A 27965-nucleotide genomic window follows, 5' to 3' on the forward strand; every position below is an offset into this window, starting at 1 on the left:
GACTGCAGCAGCTTCACATCATCAGTCCTCCAGGATTTAATATTCTACATTTATATAAAGAGGATTCAAAACAAGAAGAAGAAGAAAAAGAAGAGTTTTTATTTTTCTGTTTTTGTGTCGGAGCTGCTGATGTTTGTGTTTCTGATGATTTGGATTTAAACTGAACAAACATGAAGATGATGATGATGATGATGATGCTGCTGGGACTCTGCTGCTCAGGTCTGATATATTTACCTTTTATTCAACATATCCATTAAAGTATATATATATAGCCTATATATGTACATTTATTCAGTTATAGGAAAGAAGCAGGTAGATTGTTAAACATGAGTTTACAGAATATTTCAGATCTCTGCAGCTTTGAATGAAGCGTCAGCTCTGAATGTAAAGTTACACATTATTATAATAATGATAATAATACTTTGATTATTGAGCAGACTAAGAGAAAACACAAAATATCCAAACTAGACTGATGTATTTCTATATCATAGTTTCTCATTTGTGCTCCCTGCAGACAATATAAAATATCATACATAATATATTATACAAACAATATTTATGTATGATAAAAGATTAAAATGTAAAGGTTTTAAAATAATTTCTAAGCATGCAGATTATTAACAAAAATAAGACAATATTAATTTTGTAAAAGATATATACACATGTGAAACAATTATTTGGATTATGCATGTTATTAACTAATATTTATTATAATTTTTTATGCACAAAATTTCCTTTTTTCAAGCTGCTGCTGCTTTGAATGTTTTTCTTCTTCTGTTGTTTATTATTTGTTTTTCTGTATGATTTTTATGAGCTTTTGTTGTGAGAACGAGTGATGAAGAAGTGGACAGACGGTCTCTGTGAATATTCATCAGCCTCATTTTCATACAGACGGTCAGACTGTGTGTGTGTGTGTGTGTGTGTGTGTGTTGCTCTTGAACTTGAGCTGGGATGAACTCACAAAGAGAAGTCACTTCACTGTGTTTGTGTGTGTCCTCTAATGTGTCAATCTCTCGCTCCTGTGAGGACCAGTCAGTTTCAATTATGATGAATTAATAACTTTAACTTTATTTATTTATATAGCAACTTTACAAACAGCTCAAAGTGCATTAAACAGCAAAAAATAAAATAAATAAACCAATAAAATTTTAAAAATCTGTACCTAAAAGTCAATCGAACCAGATAAATGAAACACCAGGGATAAAATAATGTAAAAATGTACAATCTAAGTTTATAGCATTCGGTCTTTAATTTCCTAGAGAGCCGTCATTCAGTGAGTTTCACAATTTACAGGCATTAAAACATTAACAGTCTCATTATAATTGATAACTTAATTTCTGTTCTGCAGCTCGAACTTGAAAAAATGAAATAATATAAACATTTAGAGCTGAAGTTGAATTAAAAATGACTGTATTAACCCTTTAACCCTCAGGCTTTGTCTGCTTCTCTCGCCTTCACAGACCTGACTGAGGGTTTAATGCACACTGTGTTCAGGCTGTGAGTCCTCACGAGTATAGCAGGATGACAGTGAGCTCCTGAAGGGTTCTTAAAAATGTTCCTAAAGAACACGAAGCAGCTTCAGCTCCTTCAATTAACTTTATTTAACAAACTGAACTCATGCGTGACAGTCTGGATGCTATCAGTGAGCTAATGTGTTAGCAGCGACATTACCCAGAGTTCCCTGCTGCTGAGTTTCATCTGATTCTTGTTGAACTCTAAAAGTTTAACCAGAAAAACACAGTTTATTGAATCCATTGAATGATTCTGGATTATCCTGCAGAAGTTTGTCTTCTTTTGTGGTTTCCAACAATCTGACGTGTTGTCAGTCGTGACTCTTTTACTGGTTTTAAGAAAAGACCGTTAGGACAAAGTCAAAGACAAAACTTTTTTTCTGTTGTTCAACTGTGTACATATTCAACAAAATCTGGAGGTTACTGACGCCAAAATATCCCTCAGGAAAGTGTTATTAAAGTTACTTCTTGCTGAGGCAGCAGTGAAAAATCAACCTCATCATATCAGCAGATCAGATCGATTTTAAGGCACAGAGTCCGCAGATATTCTCAGAACATTTTCACAAGACAAATTAAACATTGGAGGCCGCTCCAGTCTAAAAATCAAGACTGTGATTTTACTCCACATGAAAAAGTTTGTATGTGAACAGAAACGATCCTGTGAGATGAAGTCAGGATGTTTTCTGTAGAGTAAAACGACTCAAAGCAGCTGAATGTGTGAAGAGTTACAGCAGCAGAAACTTCAGAATGAAGCCGTGACGAGACTCGTTCTTGTTTTCTAGTTCTTGTGTTTAATAGAGTTTTAATTGTGAGGGAAGCTGAAGTGACGTCTTGAGTTTGATCTCACACTGAGGTTTCACACACTCTGTGGTTCATTTCATGATGTTGTGCCTGAAGTCTGTGTCCTAATTATGATTGCTGATGAATAAGCTGCTTGTTAATCAGCTGTTTTAACAGGAAGTGACTCAGCAGCTTCTTAATTGGCTCCAATTAGACAATTAAAACTAGCAGAGAGACATCTGTCCTGCTAAGTGTGTGTGTGTGTGTCACGTCTGAGCCTTCATCATCATCCTCATCGTGTGTGTGCGTCATCAGAATCACACAGTGTTTGTGATAAACGATACATTGTCTGATGGGGGGTGTCGTGGGTGAAAACCGTGAAGTTCACGGTCAGGCGTGCGACAATACGACAGACAGAAAGAGGAGGAGGGGGCGAACGGAGCTTCAGACCTGAACTGAGACTCTCATGACCTGCAGGGGCCGAGGTCACCGTATGCAGAGGCCGAGGGGGATTTTAGGGGATTTGGAGGTCAGATCAGGGTGGGGAGGGGGTGGACTGTCTGCTCCAGTGTTTTAAATGACGACTCCCCCCATTTGGTATAATGAGGACCCAGATGGGAGGCGGCTGCATTTAATCCTGAACATGCAGTCGGGGACACGGCGGAGTTTAGTTCACACAGGAAGCTGAATGATTCATCATCAGCTGATCAGACGGACTGAGACATGATGTCCTCATGTCTGTCCTTGTGTCATAGAGACACAAAAAGTCCCCAAATCACCCAACTGCTTTGAGCAGCAGCAGTGCCACAGCCTGTGAGGTTTATCCAAGACATGATTATTGCTAGTTGGAAACCAAACAGAGTGAAATCTGAACGAGACGTTTGAGTGTCGGCTCAGTTCTGGCTGAGCTCCGGCAGTCTGGAGAATAAAACATGTTCAAACTCTGAAGTAGAGGTAACTGTCATTAAGTTTCAGCTCTGGAGAACTAAATGTGATCTGGCCTCCACATCTGGACCAGCTTGGACTTGGTCTAAAGTTCTCAGCATCAGTTAGCTGCAGTCGGACCAGTTGTGGCCCAGAGTCAGCACCCGGAGTCAGACTGCTGTGAGTTGGGATGATTCTGGTCCAGAGTTCACGACACTTTTGGCCAAAACATTATGACTTTTTGGATAATCTGTTCTGTAAGAGGGGTCGTCACAGTCAGGCCAATTGTGGTTGAACATTGGCACAGTTGGCTGAGTGTCGGCACAGTTGGCTGAATTCTAGCACCATAGAGCAACATTGATGTGGCCCTGGCCCAGAAACAGCTGCCAGGTTTCCAGTTTTGGACTTAACTGAGAGGCCGCTCCAGTCTGCAGCGGTTGGCCCAGTTGTGGCCCAGAGTCGGCCACTGGAGTCAGACTGCTGTGGGTTAGTATGATTCTGGTCCAGCGGTGACGTGTCACTGAGTTCAGGAAACTTTTTGGCCCAAAATGTTTTGGCTTTTTTTGAGAATCTGATTGTGGCTGAGTGTCGGCACAGTCGGCTGAGTTCTGGCACTGGAGAGCAACATAGACGTGACTCTGGCACAGAAACAGCTTTAGGTTTGGTTCGGTTTTGGACTTGACCAAGAGGCCACTCCAATTGGGCCCAGTTGTGGCCCAGTGTCAGCACCTGGAGTCAGACTGCTGTGGGTCAGAGTGATACTTGTCCAGCAGTGAAGTGTGAGCTCAGGGTGCATTTGGACCAAAACATTTTTTGAGAATCTGTTCTGTAAGAGGTGACATCACAGTCGGGTCAATTGTGGAAACAGCTGCTAGGTTTAGTTCAGTTTTAGACTTGACTGAGAGGCCTCTCCAGTTTGCAGCAGTCGGCCCAGTTGTGGCCCAGTGCTGGCTGATATTCTGGTGTTTCATTTACTGACTTCAGCAGTCAGGAGGATTTTGAGGAGAAACCCAGAAACAAAGTTTCTCCTGAGCCCAGACAAGCAGCTGTTTAGCTTTGTGATGGTTAATTTTCAGATAAACCAACATAGTTTTTAATCGGTTTATTCAGCTGACGAACTTTTAACCAACTTCAGTTTTCTCAAAAACCAAAATCGCCGCATTTAGAGACATGAAACTGGAACAATCAGAGTTTGGTTCAGGAACTCTTTGTGTAGATGTCTTTGTTCCTCCAGAGACAACATGAAGTTGAACTTGAACTTGACAAAGAGTCGAGCTGAACCAGGACAAAGTTGCAAAATATAAAATAGTATGAAAACTTTATTAGAACAGAACAAGTGGGACAAACATGAATATGATGAAGGATGTTTGTAGAGTGAAGCTGAAGTCGAGCAGCTGCAGGACGGAGAGTCTTCAGAGTGTTTGTGGTGTTTTTGGGATTTGAAGGATTTGAGGGGGGGGCTGTTGTGTCTGGCTTCACACTTTTGTTGTCATTATTGTTGTCATTCATACTATAGAGGATGGAGAGGGTGGGGGAGGCTATTTAGGGACAGAGGGTCCAGACGTCACGGTGAGTCCTGCTGCCGTCCCTCGTCTCGATTCTCCTCCCACAGCTTCATCTGAAAGACCAGCTGGGACCAGAACAAGATGGAGGACGGGGCGGAGGTGGAGGTTGGGGGTCGGCGGTGACATCGTCGTCTGAACGATGTGTCGGGGGGGAGGAGGGCAGAGGAGGGGGAGCCTGGGAAAGTCACCTCAACCAAGTTCAAGTTGAAAAGAGATGAAGAGGAGGAGGAGGAGGAGGAGGAGGAACGATGCGTTCACTGACTAACAAGTTGACTGAGGTCAAACATTTAATGATGAAGTCGAGTTTCATCTGAAATAATTTTTATTATTTCGCTAAATATTATCAAACAGTGAAACATTTTCAGCCCTTCAGCTTCACTGAGTCAGAAAACTTCACTGTAAAAAGAAAGTATTTGTTTCAACTTCAAAAAGTTAGTGTCCAGGCTGACTGAATTTTAACTTCAATTTTTCTTCAGTATTAACACAATGAGTTTTTTTAACCATCAACAATGTGGATACTGACTGAGTGAGTTAAGGCAAGCGTTAAAACAAATAAAAAGTCTGGTAAGTTGATAAATTTACGCTACTTTACTGTAATTAACCCTTTAAAACAAAGAGAAAACACATGTTACAACGATATCTAAAATCTAAGGCGATATATAGCTTCATATCTCAATAAAGATATAATATCTATAATAATATAGATAATATAATAATATCTATTGCCTCGCCCTAGGATAATGTACAGTGTTCATAATGCACGGTGCAAAGTGACACACGTTTCAGTGGCATTTAAGATCCTATTTAATCACTGAAATTTGTGATTGATAATTTTAAATGGCCCTTCTAATGATCACACTATTCTTTGGGACAGTGTTGAACCTTAAAGAGTAAACTGTGCTCAATTTTAACATCTTTTTAAAATGTTTTCTTACTTCCACACTGGTGGTCGAGTGGTCTAAGTTTAAACTTCCTTTTCATGTCAGGGAAATTAGTAGAATTAGGAACCTCAATAATCAGAATCAACTTTAATGGTTAAATATAAGAATACATACAGTCAGGTCCATAATTATTTGGACAATGATACAGCTGTCGTCATTTTGGCTCTGTACACCACCACAATGGGTTTTAAATGAAACAATGAATACCTGCTTAAAGTGCAGACTCTCAGCTTTCATTTAAGGCTTATTTCAAAAATGTAGTATGAACCGTGTAGGAATGACAACCATTTCTTCACACAGTCCCCCGACTTTAAGGGCTCATAAGTATTTGGACAAACTAACATAATAATCAATTAAACAGTCAGTTTTAATACTTGGTTGCAAATCCTTTACAGTCAATGACTGCCTGAAGTGTTGGACACATAGGCATCATCAGATGCTGGGTTTCTTCCCTGGTGATGCTCTGCCAGCCCTTTACTGCAGCCGTCTGCACTTCCTGCTTGTGTTTTGGGTGTTTTGCCCTCAGTTTTGGCTTCAGCAAGAGAAACGCATGCTCAATTGGATTCAGGTCAGATGATATGACTTGACCATCAGAGAACATTCCACTTCTTTGCCTTAAAAATGTCTTTGGTTGCTTTTGCAGTATGCTTCAGGTCATTGTCCAACTGCACTGTGAAGCATCGTCCAATGAGTTTTGAAGCATTTGGTGGAATCTGAGCAGATAATGGTGCCCCAAACACTTCAGCTTTCATCCTGCTGCTCTTGTAAGCAAGACAAGACTTCACTAGAATAAATACCGAGGGTTTATCACAAGATGCAAACCATTGGTTAGCCTTAAAAATGGAAGGCCAGATTAGAGTTTGTCGAAAACCATCTAAAAAGCCTGTACAGTTGTGGAACAGCATACTATGGACAGATAAAACAAAGATCAACTACCAGAATGATGGGAAGACAAGAGAAGGAAGAAGGGAAGGAACTGCTCATGATCCAAAGCACACCATCAGTGAAGCATGGTGGAGGTACTGTTATGTCATGGCCATGTATGGCTGCCAGTGGAACTGGTTCTCTTGTATTTATTGATGATGTGACTGCTGACAAGAGCAGCAGGATGAAAGCTGAAGTGTTTGGGGCTACATTATCTGCTCAGATTCAACCAAATGCTTCAAAACTCATTGGACGATGCTTCACAGTGCAGTTGGACATTGACCTGAAGCATACTGCAAAAGCAACCAAAGACATTTTTAAGGCAAAGAGGTGGAATGTTCTGCAATGGCCAAGTCATATCATCTGACCTGAATCCAATTGAGCATGCGTTTCTCTTGCTGAAGCCAAAACTGAGGGCAAAACACCCAAAACACAAGCAGGAAGTGCAGACGGCTGTAGTAAAGGGCTGGCAGAGCATCACCAGGGAAGAAACCCAGCATCTGATGATGTCTATGTGTTCAACATTTCAGGCAGTCATTGACTGTAAAGGATTTGCAACCAAGTATTAAAACTGACTGTTTAATTGATAATTATGTTAGTTTGTCCAAATACTTATGAGCCCTTAAAGTCGGGGGACTGTGTGAAGAAATGGTTGTAATTCCTACACGGTTCATACTACATTTTTGAAAAAAACCTTAAATGAAAGCTGAGAGTCTGCACTTTAAGCACGTATTCATTGTTTCATTTAAAAGCCATTGTGGTGGTGTACAGAGCCAAAATGACGACAACTGTATCATTGTCCAAATAATTATGGACCTGATTGTACATGAAATCTGACTGCAGTTTGTGTTGCTGTCAGTTTACTAACACAGATCAGACATTCAGCTTAAAACAAGGACAAACAAGCTGAAGAAGTTAAACAGAAACATTTGACTAATATGTGCAGATATAAATGATGCAGAGTGAAAAGGCTGCAGGAATAAATATTGTATCATGAAAGGGTAACTTCAGTATTTTTCAAAGTGACTCATGGGAACAACAGATTTATAGACTAGTCCGGTACTGAGAGAGAGCGCAGCAGCAAAACAGGCTGCAGTGTAACCAGAACTTTGGGGCAGGTGCACTCTGTCAGTTTAAATCCATTTACAGTGTTTGTTTTGTCACTGACGGGCTCAGGTTGTTATCAGAAGTGTCTGACAGCATCACAGAAATGACCCTACTGAGAGATGAAAACTTTTTCTGTTGGTTCTACTTGCTCCGTTCTGTTCTGTGTCCAAGTTTCACTAAAGGAGAAGTCTCATTCTGAAATCTCACCGACTTTTTCTTAGGACATAGTACGATCTGCTTTCTGTTCTCCAACACAACAAACTATTACCAACACTCCTCTCTCCAGCTCTCTTTCAAGTTTCCATCATTTACTTCCTGCAACAAATCACCTCTTGTGAGGATCCACACTAAAAATGTACGTATGGACAAAAGCCAAAATGGCATTGTCCAAAACGTATTTGACGATTTCTACAATCAGGCTTCCACCTCACCATCTGCGTCGCCAATTTCCCGTCTCCAAAATGTTGGTTAGCATGGCTCAAAGTTTCCCCCATCTGTTTTTATAGAGGACAGCTTCTGTGTGGGAAGTGGTGCACGCTTCTTTCAGGCCTCGTTTTGTGAGTGTGCAATGTTTTAAAATCGAGCAACCAGGACACAAAACAGAACAGAACAAGCTGAAAGTGTGGAGAAAATGATTCACTAATGTTGTAAGACACTTCTAATAACAATCAAGCTGCCTTGTGTTGTTTGATTCACTCATTTCATCTTTAATCAGCTGGAGGTGGACAGTTTGGTCCTGACTCCTTATGAAGTCTTAATCAGTTTGTTCCTTTTTACAGAAACATGTTGTTTACCTGAGTCTGAGTTGTAAGTTTTCCCTCAGTTTTGACTTGTTTGAATATTTCCTGTGAGTCCATGAGGAAGGGAAACATTGAAGGAACGTTAATCAGAAGTTTTATAGAAACAATTATCTGGACAGATTGATCAGATCGACTGGTTACAGACTACACATGTTTTGTTCTTCTGTCTAACTGTCACCAGAAGTGTTTCATTTCATCTTAAGAAGGAATGATTTTAACATTAATAACAAACATTGATCAGAAAATACAAACTTTTAAATGAGCTCTGAGAGTTTAGTGTTTCTCTATTAACCCTTCAGCCTCATACAACTACATCTCCCATGAGTCCTGAGACTCCTGAGAACCAGAATCTGTTCAAAAAGGAAACGTAAAAATAAATATATACTAATATATAATCTATAAAGAGACGATAAACTAAATGATGATCAGTCCTGTGGAAATAGAGGTCACCTGAACCTTCTGTCATTCTCTGTCTTGTGATGTTCATATTTTTAACCATGAATTATTTGTCTCACTGATCACCAACAGCTTCATCATCACCATCATCATCATCATCATCATCATCGTCATCCTCTGTCTGTCAGTGAGTATTTCCTGTTGACTCTCAGCAGAATCACTGAACTCTTTTTTAATTTGCTGTTTGCTGGTCAGTTTCTGAAGCACCTGAACTCACCTGTGTGACCCAGCTGTCTGTTTCTCTTCCACGACTAACTAAGTTTCACTGAATTGAATTCTGTCACCGAGGTGTGACAGGAAACTGACTGTGTCGTTTCCTCCTCTCAGGTGTGAGTGGAGCCTCAGAGCTGGCGTTCCTCAAAGAGCCCAGTGATGTCATCGCAGCGAGGGACCGCCCCCTGATGCTGGACTGTCAGGTGGAGGGTGAGGGGCCGATCTCCATCACATGGAGACGGAATGGTGTCCCCGTGCCGATTGGTGTCAAGGCGACCGTGCTCGCCAATGGCACGCTACTCATCAGGAACTTCTCCAAGAGACGGGAGAGCAACGAGACAGACGCTGGCGAATACGACTGTGCAGCTCAGAACCGCTATGGCATGCTGATCAGCCGCAAGGCCCGGGTCCAGATCGCATGTGAGTCACATGACCTCTACGGACCAGAACATACTGACAACATACAGAGAACATTAACACAGCCGAACACATAGCATGTATTGATCAGCGTGTTTCCCCCCTCCTCCTCTGTCCTCCCCCAGCCCTCCCTAAGTTCCTGTCTCACCCAGAGTCTGTGGCAGTCGATGAAGGGGGCGTGGCCAGACTCACCTGTCAGGTAAATGGAATCCCAGAAGCCAACATCACCTGGCAGAAGGACCGGAGCCCACTAAGCACCGACGACCCCAGGTATGCTCAACGTGTCTTTAACGTAAACTCACATGATGAGTATTTTACATATATTTAATAAGTATCTAATGTATATTTAATGTGTATTTGTGCTTCAGGTACACTCTGCTGCCTAACGGCGTGCTGCAGATCACCGGCGTTCGGCGAACAGACAGCGGTTTGTTTCGCTGTGTTGCCACCAACATCGCCAACACTCGATACAGCCATGAGGCCCAGCTGTCTGTCACCGGTAAGATCAAACTCAGGCCAAAGAAAGTCCAAACTGAGGGCAAAGAAAGACCAAAGTGAAAAACCAAAATTCAAGGACCAAAGCAAGAGAAAAGAAAGACCAAACTGAGGGCACAGAAAGATGAAACTGAGCCCCAAAGACAGACCAAACTGAGGGCAAAGAAAGGCCAGCCTGAGGGCGAAGAAAACCACGGTTAAAGACCAAACTCAAAACCAAACTGAGGGCAAAGACAGACCAAACTGATGGCAAAGAAAGGCCAGCCTGAGGGCAAAGAAAACCACAGTTAAAGACCAAACTCAAGACCAAACTGAGGGCAAAGAAAGGCCAGCCTGAGGGCAAAGAAAACCACAGTTAAAGACCAAACTCAAGACCAAACTGAGGGCAAAGAAAGACCAAACTGAGGGCAAAGACAGACCAAACTGAGGGCAAAGACAGACCAAACTGAGGGCAAAGAAAGACCAAACTGAGGGCAAAGACAGACCAAACTGAGGGCAAAGAAAGACCAAACTGAGGGCAAAGAAAGGCCAGTCTGAGGGCGAAGAAAACCACAGTTAAAGACCAAACTCAAGACCAAACTGAGGGCAAAGAAAGACCAAACTGAGGGCAAAGAAAACCACAGTTTAAGACCAGACCCAGAGACTAATGTGAGATAAAGAGAAAGACCAAACTGAGGGCAAAGAAAGACCAAACTGAGGGCACAGAGAGCCCACAGAGAGCATGTTCTACCTGTCGACCCTTCACCTGTCCCTCTCTCTTATGACGTTTTGTGCTTCTGGTCCAGTTGCAGGATCCAGGATCTACAGAGAACCCGTCATCCTGTCCGGTCCCCAGAACCTAACCATCAACGTCCACCAGACCGCCATCCTGGAGTGCATCGCCACGGGAAACCCCCGCCCCATCGTGTCCTGGAGTCGCCTCGGTAGTCACCTTTTAGCTTTCAGTTATTGATCTGTGATTGGTTTAGAGTGGTAACCATGGTAACACAATGCTCTGTGTGTGTGTCAGACGGGCGGTCCATCGGCGTGGAGGGGATCCAGGTGTTGGGGACAGGAAACCTGATGATTTCTGACGCCACGCTGCAGCATTCAGGAGTTTATGTTTGTTCAGCAAACAGACCAGGAAGTAGATCCAGAAGAACGGCACTGGGACGCCTCGTAGTCCAAGGTATGTCATGATACTGCATGTCTGTCACTGTATATTTATATATATGTGTACATTAAGATAATTGATCCCCATTATTGATCCTCAGAGAGGGAATGTAGGTGTTGCAGCAACACAAAGACAGAAATAAGCACAGATACTAAGAACAGAGAAATAATAAGAAGAGAAGAGAATATTTTTCTCAGGCCAGTTGCATTAGATCTTCACCCACACTGGTTACTTTTCCAATTAATACCAGTGAGTCAGAGTTCAAACTAAAATAAATTAACTGTGAATCTTCAAAGGTTATATACAAAAACATGAGCTGGTCCTGGGAACATACTAACTGTTAATATCACATCCACTCAGTTCTGTTCACCTGAGCTGGCAGTGCCGCCCTGTCATTCTGCCCTCTGATCACTTCTCCTTACACCATCATTTATGAGTTTCAGCACACACTCCAGGTATCAACCTGACACGATTGTTTTCTGGCCCTCTGGGCATGATGACCTCACAGGAATACAGTTTGCAGATACACACCTACTTGAGTTCAGATTGCAGAAGGCATACACCATTATGGTTTGCTCTTCTTCTAGGCTTACAGAACATATGTTTTTAACCATGATCATCTGTTTATTAATTCTGCTTATACACTTTATTGATACACTCAGTTTAATTACAAAGTGAATAAACATTTCCCACAAGGTATGCACAACTGGTGTAAGAGGAGAACTAAAAGCTTTTATTTATTTATGCATTTATTTAACCTTTATTTAACCAGGAAGTCCCTTAAGATTAAATCTCTTTTCAACAGAGACCTGACCACGCCGTTACAAGGTTACAAAAGCGATCAAATGCCCAAAAAAACCCAAAAACAAAACAAAAGAAAAAAACACCCCAGAACAACAGATACATGACATGATACAAAATCCAGTTTAGGAAAAGCAGTTGCACTGTTAGGTTACATACTCACAAGGAGACAAAATAATGAAGCTGTAGTGTGATCTGAAGGTTATTTTATGATCATGGTGCAAAATAGGAGAAAGCTGTTTTACTAAGTTCTGAGCAAATCCTGGGCGTCTAGTACAGCTGCCTGTGTTATATAATATAATATCATTTAATATAATATATGATGTGATTAGACAGTACGACATTAACACAATTGGAATATGATATAGTACAATATATTACAGAATGGGGTATAAGATCTCAGGTGCAGTGTCGTAGTAATCATACAACATGATAACATAATGATGTTAGAGCTGAGCCTTTCAGCAGAAACACACGAGTGGTTTCATGGACACATTTCAATGAATACAGTTGTTTTTTGGAGCTTTAACATGTGAAACTCTCCCAGCACTCCTCACACCTACATAAGACACTGCACAAACAGACAACAGATTTTTTAGAGTTTAAAAATCAGCTTTAAATCATTTTTATCATCATTCCGATGATGTCACCCTCTCCATTTGAATACTGAACCTTTATTTAAACGAGCACGTTCACTGCTCATGAGTCACATGTTCTCAAAGTATTTATGGGTCCAGTCATATTAAATATAAATATGTATCATCAGCTGATCAGCTCTCATTGTGGAAACAGCAGCTGACTCTGTTTGACTGATGAACTTGAACTCATCACATCGAGTGGGTGTGTGTCAAACATCACATTCAGCTTAGTCTGCTGCTCTTCACCCCCCCGACCTCTGACCTCTGACCTCTGACCTCTGAACCCTCAGTAAACCACATCTGTGGGGGAGGTTAGAAGACAAAGGCTGTCAGCTCCTGTCAGGACAAAGAGAGGAAACACTACTGCTACTGATGATAACAACAACAAAAACAACAATAATAACAACAACAATACTACTACTACTACTAATTATTATTATTATTATTATTATCATTATAAGCTGCAGTCGTTGGGTTTGTCAGCAGGTTTGAAGCATCTCTCAGTTCTTGACTCATAAAACACTTCAGAAATATTATTTATGTTCCAGTTTATTATTTTATTTCTGGTGAAAACATTAAGTGATAAAGTTGATTTATGCAGAGATGAAATGGACAAAACACCTTTTCAAATATTCTAGAACTTTTCTCGAACCTTTAAGAACATTTAGGAATATTTACAAAAATGTAGGAAGCTTTAAAAATTGGAACAATGCATTCAAGAACCGTTAAGAACATTTAAAAGCCTTTAGAGACATTAACAAACATCTGCAAATATTTAAGATCCTTTGAGAACCCTCAGAAACATAAACAAACCTTAAGACATTTTTAGGAACCTTAAGGAACATTTAAAAGCCTTTAGAGACATTAATGAACATCTGCAAACATTTAGGATCCTTTAGGAAACTTCAGAAACATGAACAAACCTTTAGGAACATTATAAAGCCTTTAATTCAATTCAGTTTTATTTATAAAGCTCAATATCACAATTCACAGTCTGCCTCAGAGGTTTTACAGCACACAACATCTCTCTGTCCTTTGGACCCTCACAGAGGATATGGAAAAACTCCCTCCCAAAAAAACCTTTAAGGGAAAAAATGGTGACATTAACAAATATCTGCAAACACTTAGGATCCTTTAAGAACCTTCAGAAACATGAACAAACCTTTAGGAACATTATAAAACGTGCGGTTGTTCTGTGTCCAGCTGAGATCAGCAGCAGCGAGTCTGACAGGACTCAAAGCTGAAATCATTAGATTCAGTGAACAATCCCCTCTGACCTCTGACCTCCATCACAGCAGCCTGCAGCAGGAAATTATCCTCCTCCTCCTCCTTTCCCCTTTCCTCCTCCTCCTCCTCCTCCTCCTCCTCCTCCTCCTGCTGAGGTTCAGGTTCAGGTTCAGGTTCAGCTCTCCGCTGGGGGTCCAGGACTCTTTAGGACCCCTGAATTTAAACCCTGATCTGGATTTTTTCAGATGAGATAATTCACATGGTTTAAAAATGTTTTCACATGTTTTGTTTTGGACCTGAAGAGAGACACTTTATTGTGAAAGGAAACAGGAAACAGGAAACAGACCGCAGAGGATGAACAAAGACTGAAACACTAACTGATCATCATAATTAATATTATTTGATATTTTACTGATGTTTTCAGCAGCACGTAAACAAGAGCTGTTTGTGGGTGCGTTTGTTTCGTGTCCTGCTGCTGCAGACAGAGGAGGTGACGGAGGGGGGGTGGGGGGGTCGGAGGTCACGTAGGCTCATTGTGTGTGTGTTTGCGCGTGTGTGTGAGTGTGTTTCCCACACTGAGAGCTTCATTAGAATAATTATTAGCATGTGAAGAGTTCCACTTCACAATGAGGACTTTATTCAGTCTGAAACTCCGTCTGTCACTAATATAAATATTTAAAATCAGAGGAACCTGCTGCCGCCTCGTTACAGAGGAATATACTAAATGCTCGTCCTGGAAAAATCTGATCTCAGAAGCTATTTATAAACTCCTGTCTGTGTCCTATACAATCTCAGACCTCCTGTCTTATCTTAACTTAAGAAATCCTTAATATAACTGTGCCTCCTGTGGGCCTGAGAGAGCCAGAGGCATCACAGCGACCAAAATCAGAGTTAATTGTCTTGGCAGTCGATCTATATGTACATAATACAGTGCATGGTCCAGGAAAATGTTTAAAGTGACATCATATGGTTTGAGCAGCCTTTCATCATTGTAATTTGGTGTTAATGTTGTGTCCTGTCCTCATCATCAGTGCCATATAGACAAAGTTAGGACAGTTCTGAAATCGCTAAGTTCCTGTCCTAAGGTAAGATATGATTGTTTCCTAAATTCAGGGTTAGAGTTAGAAACATGTTCCTTTAATACCAAAACACTGAAATGTCATCAGGATTTGAAGAACTAATGAAAAAGGCAAAATTATGTGCATTCTTTTAAAGGAACAGTGCGTAAGATTTAGGGAGCGATTTAGTGGATTTAGTGAGAATTGCAGACTGCAACCAGCTTAAACTTCTATTTGGTGAGAATGTCGCCAAGTGTTCATCGTTCAGGAGGTTTATATCATGAGCTGAATCATCCACAAAGGTCTCTTCCTCTCCAAAACAAACAGACCAGCTGATTTAAACCAGTAAAAACACTGAATAAAGCAGTTTAACGTTTAAAATATCAGTGTTTTTCTAACACTGTTTAGCCTCTTGGAGACAGGCCGTTAGCCCAGCACCTCTCTAATAACTTAAGATCCAGATGTTCAGGAGACTTTTACCAAAGCTGAATTATCCACTGAGGTCTCATCTTCTCTAAAACAAACAGACCAGGTGATTTAATCTGTTAAAAACTCTGAAAAAACAGTTTCATGTTAAAAATCACTGTCTTTTTTTGACCCTGCTCATTGAGGAGGGGCTACTAACTACAGCGGCTGATGCATAAATGTGAATGTCCCTATCTAGAGTCAGTGCTCGGTTTATGCATTGTGAGCTACTGTAATGGTGCAACATGGCGATCTCTGTGGACAAGGACCTGCTCCCTGTGTAGATATAAATGGCTCATTCTCAGGCAGGCATGTTCAAAGTCAGTCGTGACCCGCAGCCGACTGATTTAGATATAAAACAACAACTTTAAAGAAAGAATAGTCTATCAAAAAATGTCTTAGTTAAAAACATTTTCCAATATGAGATGATTTAAATACGACACGACGAGACAGAAACACACAAAATTCATTCTGTTGTGGTTAAAAGTGCTTCATGCCATAAAAGTCCAGCGTCAGCACGGCTGTTTTATGATAAAAGTCAGTAACAGCAAACGCGTTTTTACAAAAATAAAAAAGTAAGAAGCATGTATTTTTGTTCATTTAATATTTTAATATAGGTTGTTAAAATGTTACTACATTTGGTGACTTCAAACATTAGGACCTGGGACATGAGTGCAAAGACTTGAAACCTACCTGGGAGTTGCAAAACAATGACCTGGTCTCACCTCTGACAGGTGCACTGATCGATATTCAGTTTGATGCCTGAGGATACAAGGTTTATTTTTATTTTGCATATCTGTAGCTCGATTAAAGCTTTATGGAAAACAAAAATAGAAACGATTTACACTTAGTTAACTTTAATTAATTACACATTATTCATTAAAGTCACAAATAATCAATAAGCAATTGAAGAATAAAAGAGATTTTAATCATTTCCAGAAATAATCGTGTAGTTTGGTGCAAAAATATTCTGAACATATTAATGAAACTTTATTCTTCATATGTCTGTTTGGCCTTCAGTTAAATAAAACTACTTCTACTTGTCACAGAGTTTTTATACTTCAGTAAAATATCTAAATACTAAAACCTTTAAAACAGAAATTATTTGTTAGGTTTGTTTTCAGTGTGTGTGTGTGTGTGTGTGTGTGTGTGTGTTTTGCTCTTGAACTTGAGTTGCAGAGTGTGTGAAAGGTCGTCGTCTTTCCACAAATCGACTTTATCTGTTAATGAAACACCCCCCTCCTCTCTGTGACCTCTGACCCCCACCCCTCAGTATGTAGAGTAGAAGTGGGCGGTGCTTCAATAGGTTATTTAGGGTGACAGAGACACATGTGTGTGTGTACGGTCTCTCTGTTACCGTGGAGACGGACCGGCCGGAGGCGAGACAGCACCTGTCTGTCTGCTGCAGGGTGGGGGTTGGAGGGTGAGGGGGGTTCAGAGGTCAAAGTGGTGTTCAAACACAAAGACACGTTCAAGTTCAGACTGAAACGTGTTTGTCATGCAAAGTCCAGAGATTCTTCTTCTTCTTCTGCTGATAAATAATGTTGTCTGTGTTCAGCTCCACTGTGGGAACATGAAGAAGAAGAAGAGTTTCTCCTCACTGTCGTTAAATTACTTTGAATTTCAGTGTCAAACTATTAATATTAAATAATATACAAGAAATAATAAGAAACATCTAAAGAGTTTGCTGGAAAAAATCTGGATTTTTATTTTTCTTAAGTAATTTAGCAACCAGTGAACTCACCGCACAACATTTCTTTTTATAAATATATAATAAATTTGATGCAACATATGTTTTTACATTTAAATCTTAGCAGTATATATATTTTTTATCTTCAGATAACAAAGTTATTATCATTCTGTAACACGTCAAATAATAATTCCAAGCAGCATGATGTGAAAAAAGAAATGACTGGGATAAAAGGAAGAAACCAAACAAATTTTTATAAAACTAATAAATTCCTAAATTTATATGTAAAAAAAAAAAACTACAATTGAATTAAGGAAGTTTAATTAATATATAACTCAAGTAATTCAGAGAATCTTAGACACTTCTCTTTTTCGGTTTTTTGAAGGATTGAAAGAAGATTTTCAAACTTGAAAAAGCTTTAAAAAAAATCTGCATATGGGCATAAAATTTTACCTATAATCAAAATATAATTAAAGTTTTGCAAAAATCCACCCAAATTAACAATATAGTGTTAATGAACAGGTATTATGTTCTTTGTAACAAACCAATCATGAGTTCTGTCCCAAAAAAAAGCTCAATATAATTACGACTGTAGAAAAGATGTTGCAGAGACTGAACATCAGCAGCAGCTGGTCTGTTCCTGTGAATCAGAGCTCTGCTGCCCTCTGCTGGACTCCACCAGTACTACCACTGTTCATACCAGTGATGGTACTGGGACCACTGCTGCTGCATCTTGATTGGCTCAACTGAAGATCCATGAGATGTTGAGTTTATGAAACCCTTAGTTTTAAATAATCAAAATCGTTTTAAATTACTCATGTTGTTAATGAAACTTGTTAAGAAAAGAAGATGTGAAAAAATGTTGCATTGTCAGCGCTCATTTTGTTTTATATAAGAGTTTTTTAAATAGTAAGTGAAATATATAAAATGAGGCACGAAGTGTAGGAGTAATAGTGAGGTCACTGATAAAGGTTAACAGGGGACTCCAGGTCTTGTGTAAAGAATTTAAGGATCCCTTCAGTGAGAATCTGAACTTTCCCAGTTCAGCGCATTTCAAGACTTCCTGTATTCATCAGTCGTGCACTGGGGGAGAAGCATGTCTCCATTTAAGAAGGACGGAGCGTCTGGCTAGCAGAGTAGTTAAAGCAATGACGTGTCGTACTGTAGCTGTCACGTCCTGATCTGGAGGGAGGCCGAATAAAGCTGTCAGTGGGTCAGGTACCAGAATTGACTTATAGATAATTGGTGATGTGTTCCAGTGAAAATGAAACCATCAGTTTGTTTGACACAGAGGAGAAGAGGTGACTATTGATGATGATGATGATGATGATGGTATTAACTGTCCTCCTCTTCCTCCTGTGTCTGCAGCTCCTCCAGAGTTCGTGCAGTGGCCTCAGTCTGTCTCCAGACCATCAGGGGGCAGCGCTGTCTTCAGCTGCACAGCGACCGGCGCGCCGGAGCCGCACCTCATCTGGCTGAAGAACGGCAAACTGCTGACACCCAGCGGCAACGTCAAACTCACCAACGGAAACACGTAAGAATTAAATAACCAGCTGATCAGTCAGAGAGGAGGAGGAGGAGGAGGGAGAGGAAGACACACTCTTACTCCTCTTCTTTGACACTAATACATAAAGTTCAGAGAGTTTGAACAAACAGGAGTCTGTAATGAGGAGGTGAAGACATGTATGTGACACACCGCCAGTATAGACCAGTATCATACAGGACCTTAGACCAGTATCACACTGGACTAGACACCAGTATCATAACAGACTTGAGACCAGTATCATACTTGATTAGAGACCAATATCATACCGGACTTGAGACTAGTATCAAACTGGACTAAAGACCAGTATAATACAGGACTTGAGACCAGTATCCAACTGGACTAGAGACTAGTATCAATCTGGATAGAGACCAGTATCATACTGGACTAGAGACTAGTATCATACTGGATAGAGACCAGTATCAATCTGGATAGAGACCAGTATCATACTGGATAGAGACCAGTATCAATCTGGATAGAGACCAGTATCATACTGGACTAGAGACTAATATCATACTGGATAGAGACCAGTATCAATCTGGATAGAAACTAGTATCATACTGGACTATAGAGACCAGTATCAATCTGGATAGAGACCAGTATCATACTGGACTAGAGACTAGTATCATACTGGATAGAGACCAGTATCAATCTGGACAGAGACTAGTATCATACTGGACTAGAGACCAGTATCAATCTGGATAGAGACCAGTATCATACCGGACTTGAGACCAGTATCCAACTGGACTAGAGACTAGTATAAAACTGGATAGAGACCAGTATCATACTGGACTGGAGACTAGTATAAAACTGGATAGAGACCAGTATCATACTGGACTAGAGACCAGTATCATACCGGACTAGAGGCCAGTATCATACTGGACTAGAGGCCAGTATCAAACTGGATACAGACCAGTATCATACTGGACTAGAGACCAGTTTCACTGACGCTCTCTGTCCCCCCTCAGGACTCTGGCCATTACCCGGATCACCCCCGAGGACGAGGCCATCTATCAGTGCATCGCAGAGAACAGCGCCGGCACCAACCAGGCCAGCGCCCGCCTCGCCATCAGCCAGGGGCCCGAGCTGCCCGAGGCCCCCACTGGCCTCCGCGCCTCGGCCCTCAGCTCCAGCAGCCTGCAGCTGATCTGGGAGCAGCCGTCAGAGCGCGTCAGCCAGCAGATTATAGGATACGTCCTGCACATCAGAAGACTGGGAGGTAAGGGACTGACCGGAGATCAGGTTCCACTCTGACCTGTGTTTGTTGATCCCTCTGACCTTTGACCTCTGACCTCCTCAGAGCCGGACAGTGCAGAGCTGCAGGAGGCCGTCAGTAAGACCACCTTCAGTCACGACTTCAACAACCTGGAACCTGCCACCACCTACTCCATCTACCTGAAGGCGTACTCCGCCCTGGGAGGAAGTCAGCAGTCCAGCACCATCACTGCCACCACACAGGGGGGCGGTACGTCCACCTTAAACACTTTCATACTGTCCACCTTAAATGTTTGTCCACTATGTAACCACAGTCTGTCTCTGTCTGTCCCACAGTTCCCAGTTCTCCCAGTTTCTTCACTAAGGTCTTGAACCAGACGGCCATGCAGGTGTACTGGGAGCTGCCCAGTAAGCCGGGGAAGCTGGAGGGCTTCAGACTGGAGTACCGCGGGGTCTCCAACCCAGACGTCCATGGACAGGAGACATTCCCAGGACACATCAACACCCACACCATCTCCCACCTGGGTGAGTCCTCTTAAAGGGACAGTACACCTGTTTATGTACTGTTACCAGGCCACAGCTAATGTTAGCCAGCTAGTTAGTTATCTAATCAGCGAGTCAGCAGTCCGTCCTGTCGTCAGCTGGTTTAGTTCAGTGGAGACTACTACTACTACGGATATCTAACTGTTTGTTTCTGTCCTACAGAACCGGCAGCAGTTTATGAGATCCAGCTGGTGGCGTTTAACGGGAACGGAGACGGTCCGTCCAACCGCCGCCTCGTGTCTCTGGCTGAGGGAGGAAACACTGCAGCAGGTAGGAGCCTCAACATGACCTCTGACCTCTCTTTCACCTGTGAAACCAGTGGAACCAGTTTAACACGATGTCTCTGTGTGTCCGTCAGATGGTCCCAGCTGTAACTGCGATCAGTCTCACGGCTCCGTGTCCACTCTGCTGGTCGGCGTGCACAGCGGCCTCGCCTGCATCCTCTGCTGCCTGCTCCTTGTCCTGTTGGGATACAGACGCAGGTAAGACCCTCTTCATCATCATCATCATCATCATCATCATTACTTGATAATCAGGATGAGCAAGTACACCATTATCTGTATCTATGTCTGTATCTGTTCAACCAACTAAATTATCTGTATCTGTACTTGGAATGGGTGGAGTTCATACCAGAAGTGGGCGGGGCCTATTCAGACTTTTTTTTTTAAGCCTGAAATTTATATGGATGATCAGAAGTTGCGATATTTACTATGAGAAAAGTATTCACAGAACGGCCTCAGAATTGAGCTTCAGATCATTTTTTATCACAAGAGTAACAGATAGCCAAAGAGTAACACAGCTACCCAAATGTGGATTTTCCTTCATCGGGAGTACAGATAATGACACATCCTTCTCGTATGATACTCAAACTCAGAGCAAGTACATTATCTGTATCTGTACCAAGTTGTCGACGCAGCCCTGCCTGATGATGTCATCATCCTCACTCTGTTCTGGGTTCAGTTTCTTCTGCAGGAAGTCAGCGAGCTGGGAGACTCCACGCACCCTGAATGATGTCAGAGGTGCTAAAGGGCACACACCTGAGAACATCGAGCTGAACCAGGTAACACACACACACACACACACACACACACACACACACACACACTCAGAGGTGTTAGTTATAATGAGGGTTGTTAAAGTGACACAGGAGATAACACCTCCCTTTGTTAGGATCTGTCACCTGCCACCATCAGTACAGGTATCCATGGCAACCACACTGTTGCCATGATGACAAGAGTTTTCAGTTAGTCTTCCTGTAAATCTCCCGCTTTCATTAAACCAGTTAAACCAGTTCTTTCAGCTGATTCTGTAACAGCCTCTTCATTTCATTTGATTATTGTTTGTTTTAGTTTCTATCAGTGAAGTTCTGTCTCATTTGAGCATTTTTAACTTTTACATCCTCCGATCACTGTGAGGCTACAGCTGCCATCTTTGATGTGTCCAGTTACTGTGGTTACAGGTGTTTATCTGACATATTTCTCCTCAATTCGCTGTTCGAACTGTTGATTCACTGAAATACTGTTCACTGTTGAGAGCCAGTAAAACGTCACATCAGATTAACACAAGATACTTCTTTGTGTGGAGACATTAAACCTGCTGTCATTCCTTAGAACTGACTATGAATAGACAATAACATTAATATATGATTTTATTTTTATGTAAATTTTCAATACATTTTGTTATAGTTTTCATTTTCTATTCAATTATTTACTTTTCATGACAGTCAGCCAGTCTTGTCTTTTTCTCTAACAAATACTTTTTCATAGTTTTCATTGACGAAATTGACGCTACATCAGCGGCGACAGGGCTCTTATTCTGGTAGTTTAGTCCCTAACAGTCTAATCTAACAGTGTCCCTGTCTGCTCCATCCACAGAGATGTGACTCCACCCCTCCCCCAGTGATGGTCATGGTTGAACAAACTCCACCCGTCCAACCCGGCACAGGCACAGGCACCGGATAAAAAAATACACACTCTCCTCCTCACCTTCCTCCTCCTCCTCTTCCTCCTGAGCTCCAGCCTGTGGGCGCCTCCTCTCCTCCTGACAGCCTTACAGCCACTTCAGCCTTTATGAATGACTGAGAGTAGAGTTTATCTTTGAGAATATTGAGATGAGAGATGATGAGTCTGTCTAAGGAGCATCCAGAGAGCATCTGATACCACAGGGGAACAAAATACTTCGCAGCACCCCGAGATACCTCACAGTACCATGAAATACTTCACAAGATCACAAGATTCTTTACAGCGCCATGAAATACTCCACAGATGTCCACTACTTTGAATTCAATTCATGATAATTTCGTCTTCAGACTGAAACCAAAGCTGAATTCTGATTCCAGAATTTGTCAGTAACTTGAAGTCGGAGGTCACATGACTCTGGCTGTTTCCTGTGTGGTATCAGATGCTGATGTCACTGTTGTGGCATCCTAGATGCTTCCTGTTGAAACCAAAACCTTTTTTCTTCAGTTCGGGGTCATTTTGAGTTTGTCACCATCGGTGCCAAGTTTTCTGAGACGATGAGGCCTTCCACCGGTCTGACCAGAGACAGGGTCCTCGGAGGATCCACTGCGGGTGGGTTCACCTGAGAAGGTGTCACTCGCTGGTCCTCTGAGGCCCAGAGCCAAAGGGATGTATTATTTCTCTGGTCAGCAGGTGACTGTAGAGGACTCCCCTCTGCGATGCTTTAGCCTTTTAATGTTTGTTTGTCTCACCGAGTTCGCCTCAGATCAGGATGTAGAGGAAGCCCACAGTCCGCTGGTTGTTCTCCCCCTTCCGTCCCTCCCTCCCTCCTGTAACACCTCCACCAAACTCTTTACCTCCAAAGAGAGCTACCTCGGGCTCAACGCCAAACGCCTGAGCTACAGGCGACTGTTAGCCTCCTGCTGCTGGTCAAGCTAACCTACCTCTTAACCAAAAGCCTCCTCTGGGGCCACTTTGCCATTTTTCTACCTTTATGTACCAATGCCGATGTCCTGTGCTGGACCGTCACCCAGAAGCCCTTTGAACTCTGAATGTTGCTCGCACGAACCCTCCAACGATGGATTGGTCCATTGTTGTCTTCCTCAAAGACAAGATGGCGGAGGGAAACCACAGAAGATCTCAGCTATCTTTGATTGTGACTCATGACTGACGCTTTGCTTCCTGACTCCAAGAACTTCCTCCAGTGCTGCTTCCAGGGCCCAAAAACCTGATTCAGATTTGAACTTCTACATTAGACAAAACTCTGTCTTTGATCTTAAATTAAAAAAGATTCAGTAACCTCCACAATGATCATACCTTCTGAGGCGCAAAATCTGCTCCAGATCTGAGAGTTCAGCGTATAAAAATCCTCTGGATATGGACCATAGTCCTGACTTTCAACACCTTCCTTGGATCTTATCCTCTGTAGCAGAATACCAACATGCACAAAGTCTTAATGTCAGCCATGTCCGAGGTTTGAAGGTCCAAACACCTGCTCCAGATCTGAGCTTTAAAGGTTTAAAAGTAGTTGGGTTTCTGAAACGCAATGACAGTCTATAGTCCTGTGCTTTAATATCTTATCCTCTCCAGCAGAACAACCTGCACAAAGTCTTCTTTCATCCCGGCAATGTCTTACTTCTTAAAAATGCCGTATGTAACTCTGGAGGAAAATAGTTGATTGTTGAGTCTCATTCCCAGGTCGTCAAATATAGATGCTTTGGGGCTACCCAACCCAAAGCGTCAGTATTTGATGAATGGGGAAAGAGACTTAACAATCAACTATCTTTCTCTGGAGGTATATATGGCACCATGAAGGTCCAAAAAACTGCTCCAGAACTCTAGAATATATAAAGTCTATAAATTTTCTGGATGTTGCATGTTTCTAAAGTCCAACAACTTTGTAGCCCAAAGTCTGAGTAACCTGCTGTAGAGATCACTCTAAAGAGCCCAAATACATGACCACAGGCCTGACCTTCAGCAGTCCAGAAACCTGATTCAAATCTCAGGTTTCAGGTCCCAAAGTCTTATGCCAATTGTTAAATACCTTGCACAACATTGTCTTCCTTTATCTATCCCAGTCTGGGAATCTGCTCCAAATTTTATTCTGCCCAAAGTCTGATATTTAGGGCTATATTCGCCTTCCCCACAATGAACCACATCTCTGACCTCTAACAAGCCTCAAGAAATCTGATCCAGATCTTTTCCTCCACAGATAAATAACTTGCATGAGATCTGATATTTCAGGGCAGAACTGTTAGCTTCTAAATTTCCTTCTGTACCCCAAAAACTGTCCTGACCTTCAGCAGTCCAGAAACCTGAGCTAGATCCTCCTCCACCAGTAAATGATCTGTTGAACTGTTTGGGTCCTGAAGTGCACTGGAGATGTTGGAGAATGAACCTTTGACTGCAGAGGAGAAGTTTGATTGTTTGATGCAGGCTGACTGAGGTCTGCAAACAAAGAGTCTGTCAGAAGCACCTGTCCTGGTCTTCATGGAGATGCCTCCTCCTCTGCAGACGTCTCACCTCCACCTGAGAAGAAACATTGAGGAGTTCAGTGTCAGTTGACACCTGAGAGACAAACAGGTGAACATGGAAAGTTTGGACACTGTGGACGTCTCAGTGTGGACGTCCTGGCCCTTTTCTGTCCTGAGTTTTAAATATAAGTTTTAATTTTTTTTATTTTTGCAGAGGCGGCCACTTCCTGTCACCTGCCTGCAGGTGTGCGCAGCCTCGTCAGCCATGTTTGAATTGACCTCATATGTCTTATAATGCCTGAAAGTAACTTCTAAACTTTCCAGTAGATGAACATCAGCTTTCTGTAGAGTTTCAGCCAAACTTCCAAATATTCTTTAAAACAAGCTGAACGACGCCCAAAGATAAAAATAGTTTTCACCGTTTTCTGTTCAAACTGTTTGTTTTCACTCTGTTCTCTGTTTACAGAGTCGAAGAACAAACAAAACCAAAAGAAATACTCTCTTTCACATTTTATACCTCAGATAAACAGTTAGAAAAGGAGAAGTGAATTTATATTTTCATATATTATATATTACATAAAGAGCTCCATGTGTCAGGATGAGTTAAAAAAATAGCCAAATAACTGAATGATAGAAACACTTTGACCAAAAGCTCCATAAATATAAATATTACCTCAGTTCTTTGTGTTTTGAGCCACAGACAGTCTGTGTGTTCAGTTTGTGGTTGAATGTCTTTACAGCTTCTGTCTCTGATACTGACAGTGACCCTGAGACCCCGAGACCCCCAGACCCCGAGACGCTGAGATCTACATTTACAGTATTTTAAAGTATTACATGAACTGGAGTAGTAACTTTAACTTCAGCTGTTCAGTTTAGGATATTTTTTTCTGAAACAGAGGGAAATGTGAACTAATGATGTCTTGAGACAAAAAACTTTAACAGGAAATGTGATGTTCAGTCTGACAAATATTTATTTTTGTTATCAGAATACTGCTAGTTTTGTTTGTTTGGGTTAGCGACGTTAACCGATTAACAGTTAACTGTTTATCGGTGAACCACAGAGAATACTTTTGACTGGTTACGGTGAGTTTATTGGCTAATTTTGCGACTCAGGTAACTGCACTGCGTACCAGCTGGGTCAGGTGGGAGCAAGCTAGCAGTGCTGCCCATTTAGCGATTACCGCTAGAAACACTGTCTCGACCCAACAGAGTTACTATGGAAATATTGTGGCCACCCTCCTCCGGTGTCCCACCAGGTCACCCCATGGAGTAAGTGACTCAAAGAGTGAGCCACAAACCCCCCTTAGCATCACTGTTAGCTGTGTTAGCAGTGTTAGCATGGCTAGTGGTGCTAACATAGTTAACAGTGCTAAAGGGGGTTTTGTGGCACAAAATGAAGCCACTTACTCACCAGGACGACCTGGAGGGCTGCTACTATGTTTCTATAGCAATGTTGTTGTCCAGTGTTACCAGCGGTAATCCAGAATGAGCGGTGCTGCTAGCTAACTTAGCTCCCATCCGACCCTGCTGGTGTGCAGTACAAAACGGCCAAGGCTAGTGTTAGCTAACCAGTGGAGACCAGAAGGTGGGCAGTGGGCAGTATGTTTCAACACAGCTAAAGGTCTGTCAGCAAAGCCAATAGAAAACAAAATAAAATGCACAATATTCACATCACAACATTAAAATGTCACTTCTTTTAAATGGACAGCGTTTTGACGTGTGGCGCTAACGCTCACTGAGTCGATGGAGGACTGGACTAAAAGAAAAGGTCTCTTGTATTTCACATCATTTTGCAAATTTTTTGTTAAAAATCTACCAGTTAGTTCCCGTTAAATGGGTGTCAAGCTATTGAAAGCAAAATTAACTGAAACTACCTCCTTAGTTTTGAGTTTGTGAGCAGATTAACAAGTCATATCAAGTCACGTCCAGTTTGGCTGTGTCTCCTCAAGTATTAGTGAGTCCCATAGTGTCTCATCAAGACACAAGTCAAATTGAGTCACTTCAGCCAGACTCACAGTCACATTGATGACACGCATCAGATCGAGTCATGCCTTCATGTGGAGTTTTGTTGAGTTTTACTGAGTTAAGTGTAGTCTCGAGTCATGACAAGCCACGTTGAGTCATGTCCAGTCTCATGGAGTCTCATGTCCTCCCTCTGCTCCTGTAGTTCACCTCTCTGCTGTCCTCGGGGTCAAAGGTACAAGGTCGCTGTCAGGTCGGAGTGTTTCTAAAAATTTTAAGCAGACGAAAATGTTTATAAAAATAATGTTGGCTGTTCTTTTTCTAGAACTTTCTTCTTTCAGTTCATTCTTATTTTTCCATCGCCGCCGTTCGGCAGTGAAGAGGAAATTCTGCCAAAATGAAAACCTGTGAAGAAGAGCATTTAAAGTGTTTATTATTATTGCTAATAATATTATGATTATTACCATTTTACCTCCCTGTTTTTCTATTGTTTGAATTTTTCTGATTCTTTTGTTAGTTGAATGATGTGAATATGTTTGTAGAATTTGAGAAGTGTCGTGTTTTCAACTGAAGGTCGAGTCACTGATTAAACTTAATAGCCATATTTAATAATAAGCCATACATGTGATTACCAAGCCATATTCTACAGATGTTCAGTGAAATTATATATAAAAACCTGATTTTTAGTTTAAATTCAGACTTCGTCCGCCTGTCGACACGCTGTAGGAACTAAAACTAAGATGTAGCGATTGTAGAGACTGAAGGCTAGAACCAATGAGAAAAGTAATGCTTTAATATTTCTGATTTCTTTTCTCTCAAAACTTTTCATTTCATTGATGTGTCATTACAAAAAAGAAAGGAAAAAAAGCATCCCAAAGCTTTAAAGTGCTTTATAAACCGAACAGACGACACAGAAACATAAAGAAGAGATCAGCTGAAGAGTTAAACTTGGACAGTTTTTGAATGAGATTTGGTCGTTACCATCCGAGCGTCACGCTGTTGAGTTTCAGTGGATGAATTCTTTTGTGTTTTTAAATGTTTCACCACCTGTTCTGATATTTCGACACATGAAAACCAAATAAAACCGAATTGGAATAGAAAGCAG

At 41.6% G+C, this 27965-nt stretch overlaps 1 protein-coding gene across 1 annotated transcript; it reads left to right on the forward strand.

The window, feature by feature from the left end:
- Positions 1-27961, forward strand: LOC117265368 (immunoglobulin superfamily DCC subclass member 3). The gene is made up of 14 exons (XM_033639818.2): positions 1-219; positions 9336-9641; positions 9764-9908; positions 10007-10137; positions 10919-11056; positions 11143-11301; positions 18534-18699; positions 19677-19927; positions 20009-20173; positions 20260-20448; positions 20629-20736; positions 20825-20948; positions 21427-21526; positions 22341-27961. Exons 1-14 carry the CDS (start codon positions 171-173, stop codon positions 22425-22427), a joined length of 2118 nt encoding a protein of 705 aa, XP_033495709.1. The 5' UTR covers positions 1-170; the 3' UTR covers positions 22428-27961.
- Positions 27962-27965: the final 4 nt, after the last annotated feature.

This window comes from Epinephelus lanceolatus, chromosome 10, assembly GCF_041903045.1.
Source record: "Epinephelus lanceolatus isolate andai-2023 chromosome 10, ASM4190304v1, whole genome shotgun sequence".
Classification (NCBI taxonomy): domain Eukaryota; kingdom Metazoa; phylum Chordata; class Actinopteri; order Perciformes; family Serranidae; genus Epinephelus; species Epinephelus lanceolatus.